This window comes from Phaseolus vulgaris, chromosome 5 (genome assembly GCF_000499845.2).
Source record: "Phaseolus vulgaris cultivar G19833 chromosome 5, P. vulgaris v2.0, whole genome shotgun sequence".
Lineage (NCBI taxonomy): Eukaryota > Viridiplantae > Streptophyta > Magnoliopsida > Fabales > Fabaceae > Phaseolus > Phaseolus vulgaris.
The window spans coordinates 29,406,178-29,424,560 of NC_023755.2; the positions used below are offsets into that span (position 1 = coordinate 29,406,178).

At 33.8% G+C, this 18,383-nt stretch overlaps 1 protein-coding gene across 1 annotated transcript; it reads left to right on the forward strand.

The window, feature by feature from the left end:
- The first annotated feature begins 1,329 nt into the window (after nt 1–1,329).
- LOC137834271 (uncharacterized) lies at nt 1,330–3,023 on the forward strand. Its single transcript, XM_068642334.1, has 3 exons — nt 1,330–1,910; nt 2,010–2,430; nt 2,775–3,023. Exons 1-3 carry the CDS (start codon nt 1,330–1,332, stop codon nt 3,021–3,023), a joined length of 1,251 nt encoding a protein of 416 aa, XP_068498435.1.
- Nucleotides 3,024–18,383: the final 15,360 nt, after the last annotated feature.

Below are 18,383 nucleotides of genomic sequence, written 5' to 3' on the forward strand. Positions count from 1 at the left end.
GCGCCGTCGGAGGAGGAAGATTGGGGCATGAAGAGACGGTTCAGGGTAAGTTAGATTCAGATTTTCTTGGTAAGGAGCGTGAGCTGCATGGGGTAGTTGCTCAAGCACTTTTAAGTGAGGTATTGAATGCACACGGTTCTCTTTGCTCTTCTAAGAAAGAGAAAGTGGCATCATTGATTGGGCACGGTTCTTCTAGCTCTTATATGAAAGAGAATGTGGAATCAACTTTCAATGCTGTAGCGGCTACCAATGAGACCAAGGCAGAAGACGAAAAGGCAAGGAGAGTTGTTGGAGAAGGCGTGGATAAGTGCAGCAAGAGCCATTTAATAGGGTGTGTATCTGAAAGGTTAGGAGCGTCTTTATGCGTAGAAGACGTGCAAGGAGAGTTGCATGTTGATCGTGGGTCCCACTCTAAGGCACAAGAATGCGCACCTCTTATTGGACGTTTGGAAAGAGGAGCAGTGAGTGGGAAAGAAGTGGTTTGCGCATTTAATGATCAAGCTACATTTCCGAAAACTTTGGAGTCTGGAAGGGATTTAAAGAGTAAGTGCGTCCAGGATGCTGGTTTTGAGAATGTGGTAGGTGAGTTCGATTCGGAACAGTTGCGTTTTGTGAGTAGGATAGAAGATTCTTTAGGGACAAGACCTTTATTGGAAGAAGTGGAACAGTCTGGGGCCAGGGTGGAGGGAGAAGGAGCTGTCAGGTGGTCGAGATTAGAAGATCATCCAAAGTTGTTAACTTCCCACAGCTTTACTGGAAACGGGCATGCAGATTTCGATAAGTTAGAAAAAGAGGAGGAAGTGAAAAGGCCTGAAAGTCCAACTACGAAGGAGAGTGGGAGAAACGTTTCTCTGGGAGGGTTGTCAGCGGTGTTGGGGACGGGTGCGAAAGATGTTGTGGAAGGCGGGGGTAATATTGTCTCTTCGAAGGGTAGGTTGCCGAGTTTGGTTGGGGAAGTCGGAGGTGAACATCCCATAGTGGATCAAGTGTTTTTGGTTCACCAAACTGGTAGTTCGTCGAATTCTTTAATCCCTTCTGACAGCGCAATTGAGAACTGTAACAGGATATTTTGGGTGAAGACTGACAAGAATGTTGCTGCAAGTGTCTGGGGAGTAGGGAAAGAAACAGGTTTTTCATTTCCTGGTCGAGAAGAAGTAGTCTTAAACGGTCTTTATTTGTTATCTAATCAAGGTGGTGTGACTACGAGAAAAATGTGGAAAGAAAGGAGCAAGTTTGTCAATGAAGATTCTTAGTCTGAATATTAGAGGGGTAGGCGGGGTAAATAAAAGGAATTATGTCAGGGATTTGATCAGCAGGGAGCAGGTGGACATGGTGTGTTTACAGGAGACTAAGTGTTCGGATTTCAGTAGAGAAAAGGTGTGTCTGCTTTGGGGAACCAACGAAGTGGATTGGGTGGAAAACAAAGCTGTTAACAGCGCAGGCGGAGTAATCACGATGTGGAGCAATAGGGCGTTTCAGTTGTCCAGTTTTGTAAATGGTAGGAATTTTTCTGTGTTAGAAGGGGTGTGGAAGAGGGGCATTGGAACTCACGTTACTATTGTGAATATTTACTGTTCAGGCTCTTTGCGGGAGAAGAAAGAGATGTGGAACGAGATCAGCGGTTTCAGACAGGGTCAATTATCAAAGGCTTGGTGTATCATTGGAGACTTTAACTCTGTAAGAAGACAGGAGGAAAGGAAGAGTGTGGTTGCGATTACTGATTATTCTAGAGAAATAAAGGCTTTCAATGATTTCATTGAAAGTTCAGAGTTGGCAGATATTCCGTTGGTGGGCAGGAAGTTTACTTGGTTCAAGCCCAATGGTTTGGTTAAAAGCAGAATTGACAGGGTGTTGGTATCTAAGGAGTGGTTGGAGTACTGGCCAAACAGCCAACAATACGTCTTAAACAGGTCAATATCGAACCATTGTGCAATTATTTTGAAAGAAGTTTCTGTCGACTAGGGCCCGAAACCTTTTAGATGTTTGGATGTGTGGTTGAAAGATAGCAGGTTCAAGGATTTCGTGTGCTCGTGTTGGTCTTCTTACAAGGTGACAGGAGGGGGAATTTTTGTGTTTAAAGAAAAGCTTAAAAAGTTAAAAGCTGACTTAAAGGTGTGGAATAGGGAAGTCTTCGGAGACGTGAATCAGGCTAGTAAGGAATTCCAAAAAAGGTTAGAGGAACTGGACACTCGTGATGAGGAAGATGGGTTAGTAGAGTCAGAAAGGGATGAAAGAAAGTCTCTCTTTGCTAAACTTACCGAGGCTAAAGCTAAACAAGAGGCGATTCTTTTTCAGAAAGCAAGACAGAGTTGGATAAAGCAGGGGGATCTTAATACAAAGTTCTTTCATTCTGCGGTAAAATGGAGGAGGGCAAGGAATCAGTTACACGGAGTCTTTGATAATAACAAATGGTGCGATAGTAAGGAGGAGGTAAAAAATAAGGTGTGTGAGTTCTTTGAAGAAAGGTTCGCCAGGAACGATTTGTGTTAGGTCAGACTTGACAAGGTTAGATTCAATTCTATCTCGGAAGCTGACAACGTTTCGTTAGTCAGTGGTTTTTCTGAAGAAGAAGTCAGGGCAGTGATCTGGGGGTGTGATAGTTCAAAAAGTCCTGGCCCTGACGGTTCAACTTTGGCTTTATAAAATCCTGCTGGGAAATTTTAAAGAAGGATGTGATGTCAGCAGTAAAAGACTTTGCTGGGTTTTGTTGTTGGCCAAGAGGTTCAAATGCGTCATTTCTCTGTTTGATACCAAAAGTTGAAAACCCTCAACAGCTGGGGGAGTTTAGACCTATTTCTCTAGTAGGTTGCTTGTACAAAATCATCTCTAAGGTACTCTCCTTGCGTCTGAAAAAGGTGATTGGAAAAATTATTGATATAAGACAGTCAGCGTTTATTGAAGGGAGAGGTCTATTGGATAGCGTGCTCATTGCAAATGAGGTGTTAGAGGAGTACAAGAGGAAGAGAAAGCGCTGTATCTTTTTTAAAGTCGACTATGAGAAGGCTTATGATTCGGTGAAATGAGACTTTATTTACTATATGCTAAGGAGGTTGGGTTTCTGCGACCGGTGGATTCGGTGGATAAAGGGATGCTTGGAGTCAGCTTCGGTGTCTGTCTTGGTGAACGGAAGTCCAACTAGGGAGTTCTTTCCCAGAAAGGGTCTTCGACAGGGCGACCCGCTTGCTCCTTTTCTCTTTCTCATTGTAGCGGAAGGGTTAGCTGGGGTGACAAGGGTGGCAGAAGAAAAGAAGTTGATTGACAGTTTGGAGGTTGGAAAGGATAAAGTAAAGGTAAATATGTTACAATATGCGGATGACACCTTGTTCTTCTGTGAAGCGAATACCAAAAGCGTTTTCAACTTAAAGGCGATCCTACAATGTTTTGAGCTCGGTTCGGGGTTAAGGGTTAATTTTGCGAAAACCAGGATCGGAGGGATGGGGATGGACCAGGTCACACTTCAGCGTTTCGCAGCGATTCTTAATTGCGATACGATGGTATCTCCTTTCATTTACCTGGGAATGCCAGTTGGAGGGAGTCATAAACGCAACGCGTTTTGGAACGGGGTGCTAGAGAAAGTGCAGGCGAGATTAAGCAGGTGGAAGGGAAGAAGTTAGTCGATGGATGGGAGGATTTGTCTGATAAGGTCAGTGCTTTCTTCCATCCCATTATTCTTTATGTCACTATTCAAATTGCCTGCTGGGGTGGCACGGAAGTTGATCAGGCTACAAAGGGATTTTCTTTGGGGTTGGGGTGCAGACGGAAGGAAGATTGCTTGGGTTTCATGGAACTTGGCGTGTAAGCCTCGTGAGTTTGGGGGTCTAGGAATCATAGACCCAAAGCTGTTTAACTTGGCTTTGCTGGGGAAGTGGATCTAGAGGTTGGGTTCGGTTGAGGTCGGTCTTTGGAAGGAAGTTCTTTTGTCTAAGTATGGTGGGTGGAGATCTCTGGGAGTGGAGGGTAAAGATAGGAGTTGCTCTCTTTGGTGGAAAGTTTTGAAGGAAGTGTGGTCGACGGAGGGGTGGGGGAGAAGTTTCGAAGACAGTTTTGAGTGGAAAGTAGGTGATGGGAAGGATATTTATTTCTGAAAGGATAGTTGGTTGAAGGGCGAGGCGTTGAAAAATGTATACCCAAGATTGTTCTCTATTAGCTCTAACAATGACGCAAAATTGTTGGAGTGTGGGTATTGGTCTAATGGAAGATGGATTTGGAAACTAGCTTGGAGAAGGTCTTTCTTTGAGTGGGAGAATCCGATGGCGGAGCAGTTGGGTCAGCTCCTGGTTGGGGTTGGGGTGGCCCCAGGAGAGGCTGATAGTTGGGTTTGGAAGGTTGGGGATCTACAACCTTTTACAGTAAGTTCAGCTTACAAACTTATCAGGAAGGACAATGAGGCGGATTCTTTGTCGGTTTTTAGTAAGATATGGAGGAGTAAGGCTGTGCCTTCTGCAGCTCTTTTGGCTTGGAGGGTGTTGGAAAACAAGCTTGCTACTAGGGTTAATCTTAGTAGAAGAGGGGTGCAGTTAGAAAGCTTGAGGTGCGTTCTGTGCGGGAAGGAGGAAGAGTCGTGTAGTCATTTGTTCTTTGGTTGTACTATCGCTTGGCGTGTTTGGTGTTTATGCTACAGGTGGCTTGGGGTTCTGTTTGTGGCTCATAATGAGCCAAGGTTTAACTTCGATCAGTTCAGGTTGAATCTTCCTTCTAAGACAGGTTCTTTTGTTTGGAACACAATTTGGATAGGGGTGGTTAGTGAAATTTGGAGTCATAGGAACACAATAATTTTCAAAAGAGGAGTGGCTGATGCGTCTGAAGTTTTTGCGCTGGTACAAGTAAAGGTTTGGTCCTGGGTCTCTACAAATTCCAGGTTAGTTTCTTTCTCCTTCTCTGATTGGTGTTTAGAACCATTGGAGTGCTTGAGGTTAGTTTCTTGAAGTTTTTTCTCTTTCTAGGTTAAGTAAGGGCAAGGCGTTGGTTTGTTTGTTTTGACGGTCTGCTGTTGTATTTGGTGGTGAGCAATTTGTATAAGGGTTGAACCACCCCTGAAGTGGTTCAAATTTATTTATTTGTTATTGCCGATCAAAAAAAAAACTCTTGTAATTTATAACAATTCTAATTTCTCATATTGTAATTTATAATAATTCTAATTTCTCAAATAGAACAACAAATACAAAAAAAAATACACAAGTTGCCTCAGTAATTATATAGTGGGTTTTGGATTAAATATCTTGGGTATGTTAAGTGATATAACGAACTTTATTACAAAGTTCGAATCATGAAAAGAGTGTCATAGACAAAGATTGATGGACTACTTGGTGCATACTGAACGTTCTCGTGACATTATTTGCATAGGACCTGAATCATTCATTCAATTATGTCAACAAAACAGACAAATTGGACTTGTTATAGATGTCTATCAATCAACCATGGAAGAACAATTTGCAAAACTTCTCCACATCATTAGACATAACGTGAAGAATAAAAGTGTTTAATTATTCATCCATCGATACAGAAAAAACTGTTTCCCGCCACTTTCATAACGTCTTGAATGTGATTCTTAGGTTGGAAGAAGATTTCTTAAATCAATCTGGTGTGAAAGCACAGATCTTAAGCAACAATCGATTTTATCTTTACTTTAAGGTTCGTTTATGACAAAATTAATTTTAATTTGTAATAATGTTTGTTGTATTTGAGTTATTGAAAAAAATTGTATTTTGGTTTGTATTAGGATTTAGGGGCCATAGATGACACTCATGTATGTGTCAGGGTCCCACGTGCTAAGGCACCTCGTTATTTTGGTAGAAAAAATCGGTCACCTCAAAATGTATTTGTAACTTGTGATTTTGACATAAAATTCACATATGTCTTGGACGGATGGGAAGGAACTGTCTCAGATTCAATGATATTTGATGTGAGTTGATTTTAGGATTGTTCATTTGTATGGTGACACTTTACTTAAAATTGGATTTTAAAACAATTATAGGTGAAAGCCTAAGGAAAATTTACACTGGAATTAACTTAACCAAATGGTTAAGTAGATGTGAAGGTTCATTTCCATAAGACAAAGAGAAAAACACAATTAAAGGTGATTATGATGACAAGTATGGGCGGAATTGAACAAGCAATACAAGAACCAAAGATGAACCGAAATGTCAAAACAAAGGAACAAAATCTAAGAACAAGGATAGGAAAACCGAATTGAAACAAACATAGTAGGAATGGAATAATGGAAGAGTTGATGAAAGAAGAACTTAGGAATGTGAAGCTATGATGAAACACGCCACTTGATGGGATGGAATCACCAAGATGAGTGCATGGAGGCCGCCACTTGAGGGCTCATTTCTCACCATTTAAGACCAATTTAGGAGGAGGTTCACTCATTCACAACACACAAAAATTGTGCAGAATTTCTTTACTATATTTTCAACTTATGGATACATGAGGTAGGCCTCCCTATTTATAGATTTAGGAGCCTTGGAGAGCAAGCTTAAAAGGTAGAAAGGGGAGAGCATAAAGTGGGGCGGCTAGGATGTTGACTATAGTCAATGTCGCACCCTTCACCTATTCTAGAAGGTAGGGTTTCCTTCCTACTCTAATGGACAAAATAAATATATTATCATAAATACATGCTCTGCATGTGCATGCTCTGCATGTGCATGCTCTGCATGTGCATGCTCTGCATGTGCATGCTCTGCATGTGCATGCTCTGCATGTGCATGCTCTGCATGTGCATGCTCTGCATGTGCATGCTCATTGTTGTATTGTAAACTTAACAAAATGGGTACTGCAGATAGTCACACTTATACCCAACTGATTGAAGATTTTTTCGTCAAAATTGGACCAAGTTACGATAATGCTCATAAAAGATTATGATACTTATATTTTATTAGTACAACATACATCTCATTATTTAATTTGATATAATAGGTTAAAATATACTTTAAAAATAGTATTATCACATTGTTTAACTATGTTATATACAATTTAAAATCATATTTATTGTAATTAATTTTTATGATATATTTTACTATTACAACATACATTTCAAACATATTATCACACTGTTTTATTTGAATGCACTCTTATATACAATTTAAAATCATATTTCTTGTAATTAATTTTTATAATTGATAGTTTTACTTAATACTATATTAAATAGATTGTTTAAAGATTATGGCTGACTTAGAAATTATTTAATTATATAAAAATTATTATTCCATAAAATTATTCATTTAATAAATATAATTAATAAAACATATAAATTATAACTTTCTCTAGAAGTTTACTAAAATCATATTTATTATTATTAATATTTATAATTAATAATTTGAATAAACATATAATATGTATTAAATATTGTGATTGACAAAGAATTATTTAATGATATAAGTTATTATACCAATAAAAAAACATACATTTGATAAATATAATTAATGTAAGATGAATTATAATATTTTTACCATATTTCCAATACAGAATATTTAGATGAGTTTCTTTAACTATTCTTTCCAGCGATCCTTTTCATGGTTCTCACAAATTACATTATTCTTAAGAAACTCATACCTAATTTTATGTAATAAAAAAATTAAAAGATTTCATATTTTATAATTTTTATTTTTCACTTAATTAGGTTTTAAATAAATTTTATACAATAAATTTATTTAAGTTGAAGAAATTGAATAGGTAACATCCCAAAAAATAACAACTAACTATTACCATACAAGTTTTACTGATTTCTATACAAACTTTTAAGTATTTCTAAACATTCTTATTACAAGATTATTACTTATAGAAATATACAAACATTTACAATATAAGATTCAAAAAAAATTCTAGAACCTTTCAGAACCTCCGACACCTGTATGATCATCTGCTTGTATATACCGTCATTGTAGTTTACACCATAGCCAGAAAAGCAAGGGTAGGCTAGTGAAAATAAATTTTTATAATATACATAGTTCAATCAAAAGAGAAAATCAATTAATTTTTCAATTATTCAATCTTCTTCAAAACCCAACATAAAACTATGACATGGATCTACACATCCAGGATATTCAGCAAACCTAATAACAACTAACTTCTTCCGGAAGACCCGTATTAAGTAAGTCCTAGCTCAGAGATCTCTGTTATCACATAGACATCAATACTTAATACACAAACAAAGATCAGTCCATACATTATCCCAAACATGTGAATTTAATTTCATACCATTTTCATCTTATAGTATCATTCAAAAACACTATCCACAACATTCAAAAGTCTATTTAACATAAAATAAAACAACACTTAAATAATAAACCATCAAAATCTAATATTTCTACAAGTTTAAATAATATATAAAGAAACAATACAATATATAAACACACAACTTTCCAAGAGAAATTGAATATTGGGATCACATCCTCTCCATATCCAGATCTTCTAGCCTAGGGTGCTACTAAAAAAATTAAAGTTAGCTTCTCATACCTGAAATTCCTTATTCTGGTGAAAAATCCATCTCAAACAGAAAAACCACTCTAAAATTTATGAACCTATAGCAAGTTATCCAAATATTACTCAATTTTAGTATGAGCTTAATCAATTAGAGAGAAACATTTTTCTCAACTGAAAATCTGATAAGGTATAAATGTATCATGATTCCTTATCTAGAATATAAATGACATGACCAAATTTTGAAATAAATGAGGTATGGAAAAGAAATTGAAGAGAGAAGAGGAATAAGGAAGAGAGAAAGAAGAAAAAAAAAAAAAAGTCACTGTAGTGGTGGGGTTTCCTAGGATTACAGAATATGCCTCATATAAACTTTTTCAAGATTTATTTTATTGAAATAAAAAGAAACTAAAACTCATTAATAAATTAGTGTATAATGTAACGTTAAAACTGTGATATATGTTTATTAGTCAATAAAATTAAAAAGTTTTTTTATATAAGATTTGATTTATTTTATAAATTTATAGTATATATTTAATATTTTAAGAAATTAGCTCTGTTTTTATTTTATTTTATTTTATTTGTTTATATTAATATATTTTTGTGTATAATTATTATATTTATGAGCTTAATTTATTTCATTATAATTTTTTATGAATTTTTATTTTATTTTAATTACTAATGATTGTTATTTTTTTTTTTTTGAAATAGTATTTTTTATTTTTCATTACTTTAAGATTTTTAATATTAAAAAAGAATATTTGATTTATTTATTTATATAACATCTTCTTTATTTTAAATTTTATGGTATATATGAATATTAAAATTTTATTTATTTATTTATGTTTTTATTTAATTTGTTGTTGTATTTATATTAATATATTTTTCTATATAATTCTTGTGTTATGAGTTATAATTTAGTTAATTATAATATTTGATTAAATTTTTATTTTATTTTAATTATTGATGATCGTTACATTTTATAGTAATATTTTTTATTTTCCATTAATACAGGTTTTTTAATATTAAAAAAATATTTTTTATTTATATTAGATTTTATTTATTTTACAATTTTATAATATATTTTAATATTTTAACAAAATATTTTATGTTCTGTTTTTATTTAATTTGTTGTTGTGTTTATACTAATATATTTGTCAATATAATTATAATGTTTATGATTTATAATATAGTTTATTATTAAATATTAATGTTTTATTGCTAGTTAGTATCTTTAATATTTTTTTAATACATTTCAAACGCTTTTTATGTTACTAATTTATATATGATAATATTTTTTTAAATAAAATTATTTTACAAAAATATTTAAATATTAAATTAATTTAAAATATATTAACCTTTTCATAATAATAATCAGAATTATCATTATTATTAATATTGTTATCTATATAATATATATACTTAATATATATTACATAATATAATACACAAAAAATAATCTTAAATAATATTAAATTTATCTAAATATAAATAGTAATTATTACATAAATTAAACTAACACAAATTTTTTATAATATTATTAATAGACAAATAATTAATAAAAATTATAATAAAATAAATTTGAATATAATAATATATATAGTTATTTATAATAAAAAAATTATATACTAATAATTATTACTATTATAAATATAATAATCCTATTTAAATTTAATATAAATTTATTTTCTAATTATAATTTTTAAATTTACGAATATGTGAAAGTTATTTATTTTTTTAAAAAAAATAATTCAATTTTATTATTAAACTTTTGTAATAGGTAAGGGTAAATTTGTAATCTTATATATTACACTTTTAAAAGAAAAACAAAATTTTCTCACAACCATCATATCACTCACAAACTTCAATCAACTTTCCTCACACATTCATTCTAACATACTTCAATCTAAACATACTAACTTTCTTCACATTTTTCTCTTAAATCCTCACACATTCACCTTCTCAAATCCTCACAGTTACACTCCTCAATCCAAAGACAACCTAAAAGTCAAAACTCACCTTTTCTCATTGCTCTCTTTACATTTGTCCTCCTCACTAACCTGCAACACCCTTTATATTGTTATGTTGCTCTGTGTTAACTTGTTCGGAATCACGAAAAAATAATTTTAACCTTAAAAATGTTTCTTGAATTATAGAATTTAAAATGTATTTATAAATTTAGATATATCTTCCAAATTTTACGATCCAAAATTAGTTTTCAAATCTATAAATACTTTTCAAATTTTATAATTTCAAATTGTTTTAGCCAAGAAGGATTGTTAGAAAAGATGACTTTAAACTAGAGGGGGGTGAATTGTTTAAAGGGGTTTTCGCAAACTTTTCAAAGCTAGAATGAACTTATTTCAGAAACCAATTGATTCAGCAATTCAGTTAGCCAAAACAGCAAGCAAAACTGTAAAACCAGGAAAAACAATCGGTTGTTTCTTCGAAACAATCGGTTGTTTATACCAGCAAACAACAAACAAACTGAATTTAAAGAGATAGAGATAGAGAGATTGTACACAGTTGTTTATACTGGTTCACTCCAAACTAGAGCTACATCCAGTCTTCTCAGAAACCCTGAGGATATCCACTAAGCAATCACCACTTGATCACTTACACCACAACCAAGAGAATGACCTTGAAAACCTCAAGACACACACTCTCCTTGGCCAACACTAAGATTGTTGATCTTGAACACCTCAAGAACACACAGCCAATTTCAGCAACACACACAAACGAATTGTTCAGCAGTTTACAAAGATTACACTTGTTACAGATGAATATCTGAAATCAATACAAGTAGAATCTTATTCAGCACCTTGATCAATCTCTCAACTCTTTAGCAATCTCAGAACTCTTTGAAAAACTCTTTGATCTAAACTATGTTTTAAGATTCTTAAAACATTAAAACAGTTTTTCAGAATATATCTAAGAATATAGTTTGTTATCAAATCTTAACAAACTCTTAATTGCATTTAAAATTGATTGGTCAAAGCATTTAATGACTGGACCGTATTCAATTAAAGCATTTAAAGCTCAGTCAAAGAAAACAGTTTTACTGTTATGGTTTTAAAACAAACAATCGATTGTTTCCTCGAATCAATCGGTTGTTTTGTTACTTAACAAAATACACCATTCAAAAACAGTTTTCAAACTTTCTCAAAACATCTAAGTGTAAACAATCGGTTGTTTCGACAAAACAATCGATTGTTTCAACTTAGTTTGAAAAACATTTTGCTTTGATAAAATTGAGATGCTAATTGCTTTGAGATTTAATCTAAGGGTTGATTACAACAAAGAACTACCCCAGAACAAGGCTTAAACCAGAACAGCAGCATCAAGCAAAGCAGAGGCTTCATCATCCTTCAAAAGATTTGGATTCTTCAAAACATTGAACACCACTTGGTTCAACAAGGATGACTCCCAACTAAAGCATTTAATTCAGCCAGAAGCATTGATTTCTAGTCTAGTTGTTGTTCTCTTTTGATTGGACCTCTATCTTCTTCTTATATGAGTAATGTTCTTCCTCCTTCTCCTTGTATTCGGTCTCGTTTCTAGTTATGTTCCCAAATTGATTACAATCTTGCATATCCATCCAATTGCCCCTAATCAAGAAGTAAAGAGGATTTTTTTTATTATTTTCAAACCCTAAACCTTAAAGTCTAAGCATAATCCAATGAGGTTGATAAGGTTAAAAAGTAATTGGTTATGAAGCGCATCCTGGAGATTGGTCTTGAAACTAACTCATATGTTTACACTCGGACTATGACCTCACAGTCCATTAGCCCAGGCATAAGCCAATGAGCCTAATTAAAAGCCAATAATATTACATGTTTTTTTTTCTTCTTTTCAATTGGACCAGGTGAGAGTTCGACACTACGTCAAGTTAAGACTCGTACATGTTTTTTTTTCTTCTTTCAATTGGACTGAGTGAGAGCTCAACACCATGTCAAGCTAAGACTCGTACATGGTTTTTTCTTCTTTCAATTGGACCTAGTGAAAGCACTGCACCATGTCAAGTTCAGACTCTTCTATGGTTTTTTCTTCTTTCAAGTGGCTGAGTGAGAGCTCAACACCATGTCAAGTTAAGACTCGTACATGGTTTTTTGTTTTCTTCTTTCAAGTAGACCGAGTGAAAGCTCAACCCATATCAAGTTAAGACTTGTACATGATTTTTTTTCTTCTTTCCAGTGGACAAAGTTAGAGCTTGACATCATGTTAAGTTAAGACTCGTACATGGCTTTTTTCTTCTTTCAAGTGGACCGAGTGAAAGCTCGACACCATGTCAAGTTAAGGCTCGTACATGGTTTTTTCTTCTTTTCAGTTGGACCAAGTGAGAGCTCGACACCATGTTAAGTTAAGACTTGTACATGATTTTTTCTTCTTTGAATTGGACCGAGTGAGAGCTCAACACCATGTCAAGTTAAGACTCATACATGTTTTTTTTTCTTCTTTCAAGTTGACCGAGTGAGAGTTCGACACCATGTCAAGTTGACCGAGTGAGAGTTCGACACCATGTCAAGTTGAGACTCGTACATTTCTTTTTCTTTTTTCAAGTAGACCGAGTGAGATCTTGGCACCATGTGAATTTAAGACTCATACATGTTTTTTTTCTTCTTTTTTTTCAGTTGAACCGAGTGAGAGCTCGACACCATGCCAATTTAACTTTCGTACATGATTTTTTTCTTCTTTTCAATTGGACTGAGTAAGAGGTGTGCACCATGTCAAGTCAAGACTTAGACATGGTTTTTGGCATAGGTTTTACATTTCATGAATTTGTACTAAATTCAAACATCATAACAAACTTTATTCATCATGCTTAACTTGTAAAAACAAATTAAAAAAAAAATCTTTTGAACGTTGAAATATCATCCTTTAAAATCTTCTAATTTAACCACACGATGAAAAGACCCCACTAAAAATTGTATTAAAATTTCCACTAACATTGATATGACACTCTTATACTTATATTGATTTATATTATATATATATATATATTTATATTCACTGCTTGCTCACTACTTTTGGCTCTCAGTCGGGAGGACACCTGCAAAAGAAGGTGTTCTGACGTTCAAGTAAGTCTTCAATATTTGGTGCAATAAATGCGTAATAATGGCGTACATTTGTCATGGTTGTTGTGCCTATTTATACGGCTTTGATGGGTCATGTTGTTGGGTCGATTTTAGTATATGGATTGTGATTAAGGACATATTACTAGTTATCTGTATGATTTAACCTTGTTAATCATCCTTTAATCTTAATGCATTTTAAACATATCGGTTGTTATTGGGCACTAAGACATCCCAAAACCATCTGGTCCCGACCAATACAAAAGTAAATATTGTCATCGTTATTAAACAAAAAAAGTTGAATTAATTTATAGTTGCTAAATTTTGTAACAATGTGAAATTTCCCCAGTTTTTCCATAGAGACATATTATTTAAATAATATAATTTACTTATTTATTATTATGGTAGAAAGAAAGTGTTGAAACATAAAGTGTGGGACCATAATACCAACGTGTTGAAAATGAGGAAGATAGGATGCACATCAACCTGTCTTTCATCATCACTAATAAACTTTTTCTAAAAGTCACAAGGTAACTTCATCAAAATTTTGAACAAAATTAAAACAAATGTAGATAAACCTATCTTCACCAAAAATATAAACATCCTAATTTAAGAAAATTTGAATTCAATTTAATTAAAAAATTTAGGTGAATCGCAAATACGCTACTTTAAGAAGATTTAAATTAATTAAAAAAAATTGGATAATGCTTTAAAACAGGAGGGATTGCTAAAATAGTAAAAAAAATATAATAAAATAGAAAAACAATAGTGAAACACAAAAAATAAAAAAAGTGCATAAATACTAAAAGTGAAATGAAGATTAGTCAAATTATTTATCCTTGATATACAGTCATTGTCGAATGATTCCAAACTATATGCTTCCCTTCTTACTACTTCACAAATGCAATATGGTTTTACTGAGAATATCAATCACACATATGATAAACACATGATAATTATTTTTCTTATGCCTCATTAAAAACCTTACAAAAACACAAGATGTAAAAAATCTATAAGAATAAAGTACATAACTTAAACACAAAGGTTTGTGATATTTCACATCCAAGATTTGATGTATTGTCTCTCCTTTCTTTTGTGTCATCATCCTTCTTATCACTTGCATTTCTCAAAATGGCGCCAGATTGATTTACTTGTCTCACGATGGGCGCCAAAATATTCTAGCCAAGAAGGATGTCTCTCAACCAGAACATTTAGTTTAGCCCAGAAACAGTGGTGGTTCCCAGCCGAGTTGTTGTTATCTTTTGATCGAACCTCCATCTTCTTCTTATATTAAGGAATGTTCTCCCTCCTTCTTCTTGTATCCAGCCTCGTTTAAATAATATAATTTACTTATTTATTATGATGGTAGAAAGAAAGTGTTGAAACATAAAGTGTGGGACCATAATATTTGTAAGAATTAATGGCCTTAATAAGAGGGGGTGAATTGTTTAAGAGGCATTTTTCGTAAATATATGTTAATAATGAAGATTGATATAGATTTACAGATAAACGGATCTGATCAGCCAAGAAAACCGAACTGTTAAACCAGCTATCAGAAAAACAACCGGTTGAAATTACGTTTTAACCGATTGTTTATGGCAGCAGTGTTAAAATCACAATTCAATCAGATTTTAAATAAGTGAGGGAAAGAGAAGATCACACAATCAATTATACTGGTTCACTCCTTACCAGAGCTACATCCAATCCCTAGAAAACCACTAGGTATTTACTAAGTAACCTACAACAAATTACAATCACACAACACTCAAAGAGGTGATCTTGATCCCACAAGAACACACACCCTTTTTGCCTTTTCACACAATCACAGTCAGAACAACCTCTGACCTTATATATTCAATGTTTTACAAGTATACAAAATGAAAAACAATTACAAGAATAGAAGGAACAGATTACACCTGGTGTACAGGAAATCACAGAGCTCCTAATTCACTTCTTGAACCAATTGCGCAACATTAGGCAATCTAGCAAAGCTTGAATCAAATCTTCCTCAAAATGTTTCTTAATCTCACTTTCTGTGTATCTTCAAATATGGAGGGTAACCAGTTGTATAGCTCTTCAATCTAGCCGTTTTAGGCTGTTAAACATGAGCCAAAACATATTCAAATCAACTGAAAACAAATTTAACAGGTTTTTGAAAGGTTGTTAAGAAATTAAAAAATCAACCGGTTGAATTGGTTTTGACAGTTATTCAACCAAGTCAAAAAACAATTTTGAAAACCCTAAAAAAAGTTTGGTGTAAAACAACCAACTAAACCGAGAAATCAACCGGTTGTTTTTCACTTGGCTTAGAAAAACACTTTTCTTTTTCAAAACAGATTCATTCAGCTGTGCATTGGTTTAAGAATGAACTTTACAAATTCTAAACAACCAGGAATTAAACCCCAAACATAGCAGCACAGGCATCAAGCTTTCTTTACAGATTTGGAGGAATCAAAGCTTCATTTTCTACATTCTACCCCTATTTGATGAAGACAAATCTCTGGGATGCTTTGGAATTTGGCACAACCTGCAATCACAAACAGATGCATAAACACAAGATAATTTATTCCATAATCAAGCACCACAAACCAGTTTTCACTAGGTGATTTCCAAAGAGGAAGATCAACCAAATCAGTGTGAAAACCGACAACACATTCATAGGTGCAGCAGCAAAAAAAAGTCGGTTAAATTGCAGGAATAGCCGGTTAAAATTCAGAGTTATAACATCAGCTTAAAAATAGTTAAGGCAATGTTCAGGAAAAATAGGTGCAGAAATAAGAACATTACAACCAAACCACTTATCCCCTTATTTGTCTTCACAAATAAAGTGAAAGAAGGATAAAAACAACATAAAGAAAAAAGAAATTGTTCAGAAAATTAAGCCAGAATTGGAAAGGAAAGTTGTAAACTTGCTTCATTCATCCCTGCCATACTGCAGATCAAGGAGTTGATTATGCACTTCCTCAATTTGCTCATCCAAGGAATGAAACCTTGTCTCACATAGCTCATGAAGGCTTCTTTGATTTTCAGCAAAGCTATCCATCCTACTCGCCATGAGTCTTTCAAATGGAGACATTGAGGTTATCCTTTCATTCATCTGATCAGAGCTTGGTCCAGCCTCATATGCTTCAACAACAAGTTCTTTTGTGGTGGTTGCAGCTTCATTCTCTTCCTCATCATGCTCCACTTGAGCCAGCTTGATCTCCATCTTTACTCACCCACCTTCCACCAATTTTGGTAAACCCCATTTTTCTTAGGGAACCACTATTGATTTCACTTGAAGGATTCACAACCTCAGACAGTTCTTCCTCTAAATCCACTTCAAAATAGTGCAGAAATTTAGAAATCAAAATGGCATAGGGATAATGGAAATCACTTAACCTTGTTGCTTTTTGCATGTGGTCCTTAAAGATGTGGATCCAATTCAGCTTTACTTTGTTCATGATGTAGTAAATCAAAACCAAATCTTCCTCTAAAAGAGTGGAATGGTTGCTGCCCCTTGGAGTGACCATCCAGGAGATGATGAAGGCAATGAGCCTCTCATCCAGCTTTAATCCTCCAACATAAAAATTCCTTACTTTTGAGAGAGGATTTTTAAGGCAACTTTTGTAGAATTGCATCTTGTTAAACTCTTCCACCACTCCTAGGTTGCCTTTATTGATTCTCAGTCCAAAAATAGCACTGTATAGAAAACTTTAACCAAATCCAGATCATTTCAATAAACCTCTTCAGCTTTTGTTCTTTCAACAAGTTCCTCACTTCAATGAGATTTTGTTGCTTCATCCAGCTGAAGGAAACCAGATTTGGAGTATTGATAACTTTCCTACTTGTCTCATGTAGGAATTTCTCAATCAATTCAGATTCTCCTGCAAACTAGCTTTCAAGTTTACCTCCACTTCTCACAACCCTTGTTTTCATCCTCTTGGATGATGGAGGAGTTGATTCCATGATTCAATGAGAGAAAAAGAGTGTAGGAGAACTGCATAAATAGATTAGAGCAAAGGAGAAAATAACTGGTTGTTTCTTGTGAGGAAGAACAACTAATAAACACACATATTTATAACTAAAGAAGACAGTCAAAGCTTTGGCATTTAGTGGGTTAAAATTCAAACGAAAAGGAATCAAATCAGAGGCAATAAAGCAGCATGTCCATCCCTAGTAGAAATCACAGAGAGAGAAATCACATGTTGATTTGACCAAGATTAAAAAAAAATTAATTTCCAATGTAAAGAGGAATATATTCTATAAAGAGCAGTAATTGCACAAAGAATACATGTTCAAAGTTGTAATTAATGCACCATTGACCACTAACGACACTTGGAGTGATTAAAGAAGCAAATCAAAGCACAGAGAATTAAAGCAGATTTGACCACAGTGTTGTCAGGGATGAAACAATCGGTTGTTTCGAAATAACAATCGATTAAATTTCTGCAACAACAGAATAAAGTTAAAAATCAAATTCATTAACAGAAACCAAAGATACAAGGATTGAGATTGAAGCACATAATTTTTGTATTGGAATAGAAGAAATACAAAACAAAATAATCCATAACCCAAGAGTAAAAACAGTGAATTTTGATTTAAAACATAATGTTCAAGCATAAGAAAAACAAGAAATTATCCTTCAATATTATAGTACAGATTTGAAACAGTTCATAATTCCAAAACCAAGGCTCTATCTTGAGTATTTGCATCCATGAAAGCCAGATTCTACAGGTCCATCAATGTGGAATCAAAGTCCTGCAAAAAGAATATATCAAATAACAAGATTTGATCCCTTAAAGAATTTGGGACCTTTCATGTTAGATTTATCATCAAAACCATTAATATTTCTTGGAATCCATTTCAAGATACCTTTAGGAACAAGAATTTTATGAATTCTGCAAAACC

What these genes read in the sequence shown, in the direction of transcription:
- LOC137834271 (XM_068642334.1), top strand. Translation starts at nt 1,330, where the DNA reads ATGGTGTGTTTACAGGAGACTAAGTGTTCGGATTTCAGTAGAGAAAAG. An exon ending in CAACAATACGTCTTAAACAG is followed by an intron (nt 1,911 to 2,009) that starts GTCAATATCGAA and finishes GAAAGATAGCAG; the next exon opens with GTTCAAGGATTTCGTGTGCT. An exon ending in GGTGCGATAGTAAGGAGGAG is followed by an intron (nt 2,431 to 2,774) that starts GTAAAAAATAAG and finishes AACCCTCAACAG; the next exon opens with CTGGGGGAGTTTAGACCTAT.